The following is a 2,500-nucleotide window of genomic DNA, read 5'->3' as shown; positions in this document are numbered from 1 at the left end:
AAACTGACTAATTCAAAGGCTTGCACCATCATCCAGTTATCTCATTACATGTCTATTTAACATGATGCTAAACAGATGATAAAAAAAGATCCTTTGCTCTTTTGCTTCATGAAAATATAAAAAAAAATAACAGAAATTACACAACTAATAATAATACATAAAAGTGGGGATTAGAAAAAAAGATAAGAAATCAGCTGCATCTGATAGCAGACATAATAAGCGGAAATCTGTACATTCAGAAGCCAAGACCAGTCCTCTGAAATGGCTTTGTTGTTTAATGTTGTTGCTTCACTGACACATGAAACTTCACCAATACAGGTAATAGTGTGTCCTCTGCAACATTAAGTCACATCTCACTCACAGCACTTACTCATGAAAAGCTATTGCTATTTCAGTGCTGGTGAGACTGCTTCCTCCATCCCACATTGTAAGAAATAGTGGCAATGGTTGGGAAAGATTTGGGTAGTTTATCGCAAAAATATCTCTAAAAGGAAAAGACTTACATTTACTATGAATGTAAGAAATATGAGCTAGAAGAATTAAGAAAGGGCTGTAGAAAAATCATAATACAAAATGAAAGTATTAAATGCAATCTATAAACATGCTATCAGTTACTATGGATATAAAAAGCTTTGCTTAAGAAAAAGGTTTAGAGTTGATGAAGTGTATAAAAAAAATCAGAAAAAGACATCTTTAAACTTCCAAATACTACAACAGACTTCATATATCACATTATCTATAATATGCCAATGAAGATAAAAGTATTTGGATCATTTCAACAAATCTAACTGTTAACAAAAAAATGATCACCTGAGATGAATCTGATAAAGTCCACCTGAGCTTTCTCCAGGTATATCAATTACTTTATATGTCATATATAAATGATAAATGCTACCCTTTTAGATAAACCAGAGGTTAAATTTCAAAAAAATAAGAATACAAAGGAAAAAGAAATGTACAAAAAATCACATAATATATAGTGAATGAGCTTTAGATATTCCTGTAGGCAAAAGACACACTGCTTTCTTCATAGGACAGTAGGAGTGAGGGCTAAAGACCAGCTCAAGAGCTTTCTGCATGGAAGTGTCACAACAGCACAAGATGTGAAAGGAAGAAACCACCAGTCTGCTGCTGGAACACCTCTATGGTGTCTCCGTCCTCCATCTCTAAGCCTTGTGGTGTATCATTCTCCGTGATAGGCTGGCCATCAAATCTGAACCTCACTGTCGTTTGGACAAGTTTCTGCAAAAAGATATAAATCTGAATTACAGTAAAAAAAATATGTATAAAATTTAATTTTTCACATAAAATCATAATTTTGTACATCGTGGCAAGTGTCGTATGAATGACACGGGGTATAATTGGCCTAGTTGCAGCAGGCACAAGGCAGTTATGCAACATTCTTGCATCAACTCTTGCTCAGTGCATTTAAGGCTTTTATGAACATCCTTCATCCTCCATATAGTGTCTGGCCTGGCCACTTATAAGTATGTTATACATGCTACCATGGGGATGAACATTTCTGACAATACAAAACATATTCTTCAACTTTAGAATACCTTCCGACACCTGATCATCCTAAAACTGATATGAATGGATTTTTCTCACCCTCTACTACTCATGTATGCAGGAATTATATCATGGAAAACCCCTCCATACCCCACAGACTTGATCTCAAAAGTAGGGAAGGACATGAAGATTACCCATGAAACTGCAGGGTAAAATATGATAAATGAGCTGTACAGCATATCTAAGAGATAAGGGTCATTATTATATCTAATGCTCTGGGGTGCTGCACCTCAATCCTTGCCCCAAAACACAAAAAAATCCTCCATGTATTAACCCATTAATGCCAGTATATTTTGAAGCTGAAAATAAAAGATTCCAAGTGGCTACAAAATCGGCGGGCAGGGCTACCCCAGACCCTGCCCGCCTGCCAGCCGCGGCCTGCTGCTGCGTCAGAGCACAAGCCCCGATACAGCATCACACTGGCGGGACACCCAGCAATGTTTATTTTTTCGGGTGTCTTATGTGGGACACCCGTCGTTAGTGGGTTAATTAGGATGGAGCCTATGGGGGTTCCTGCTCTCAATCCCTTCCTTGGAAAGCAGTCCCCTTGTATCATATAACGGCGTATTGCGTGGAGGATTCTTTGTATTCCAGGTTGAAGTTGGGGAGTAGCAAACCACTTGAGGGTCGCCAGGGGTACAAAGCCCTTGCATTAGATCTTTAGGCTTAACGCTTAAATTGACACTGAATGATATATGACCACACCATGGCTTTCTACTCCAACCCACTCAATGCAAAAGTAATTTTGTCTCTGAAAACTATGTGCTCTGCTTATTAACCAAAATACACTGTCCTTTGTAATTCATTCACTGCTATTTGTTCTCGTTACATCCAATATTTCAATCAGGCTGTACTTCCTACACAAAAGAAGCTTGATCCAGTCTCTTTTATGAGATTAGTGGTTCATGATGAATTTACATATCTTTAATGA

General features: G+C 37.6%; 1 protein-coding gene across 1 annotated transcript in view; it reads right to left on the bottom strand.

Annotated features, from left to right (window-relative positions):
• Positions 1-2,500, bottom strand: part of Sumo (Small ubiquitin like modifier) — a gene marked incomplete at its 5' end in the record, with an annotated part of 4,817 nt that overhangs the window by 842 nt on the left and 1,475 nt on the right. Inside the window, one exon of the mRNA XM_027355168.2 lies at positions 1-1,242. This exon is cut by the window's left edge and continues 842 nt beyond it. Within this exon, the coding sequence (XP_027210969.2) occupies positions 1,087-1,242 (156 nt within the window). The remainder of the gene's footprint in view (positions 1,243-2,500) is intronic.

This window comes from Penaeus vannamei, chromosome 21 (genome assembly GCF_042767895.1).
Source record: "Penaeus vannamei isolate JL-2024 chromosome 21, ASM4276789v1, whole genome shotgun sequence".
NCBI lineage: Eukaryota > Metazoa > Arthropoda > Malacostraca > Decapoda > Penaeidae > Penaeus > Penaeus vannamei.
Note: the sequence above shows the minus strand (reverse complement) of the source record. Positions and strands in the feature narration are given on the sequence as shown.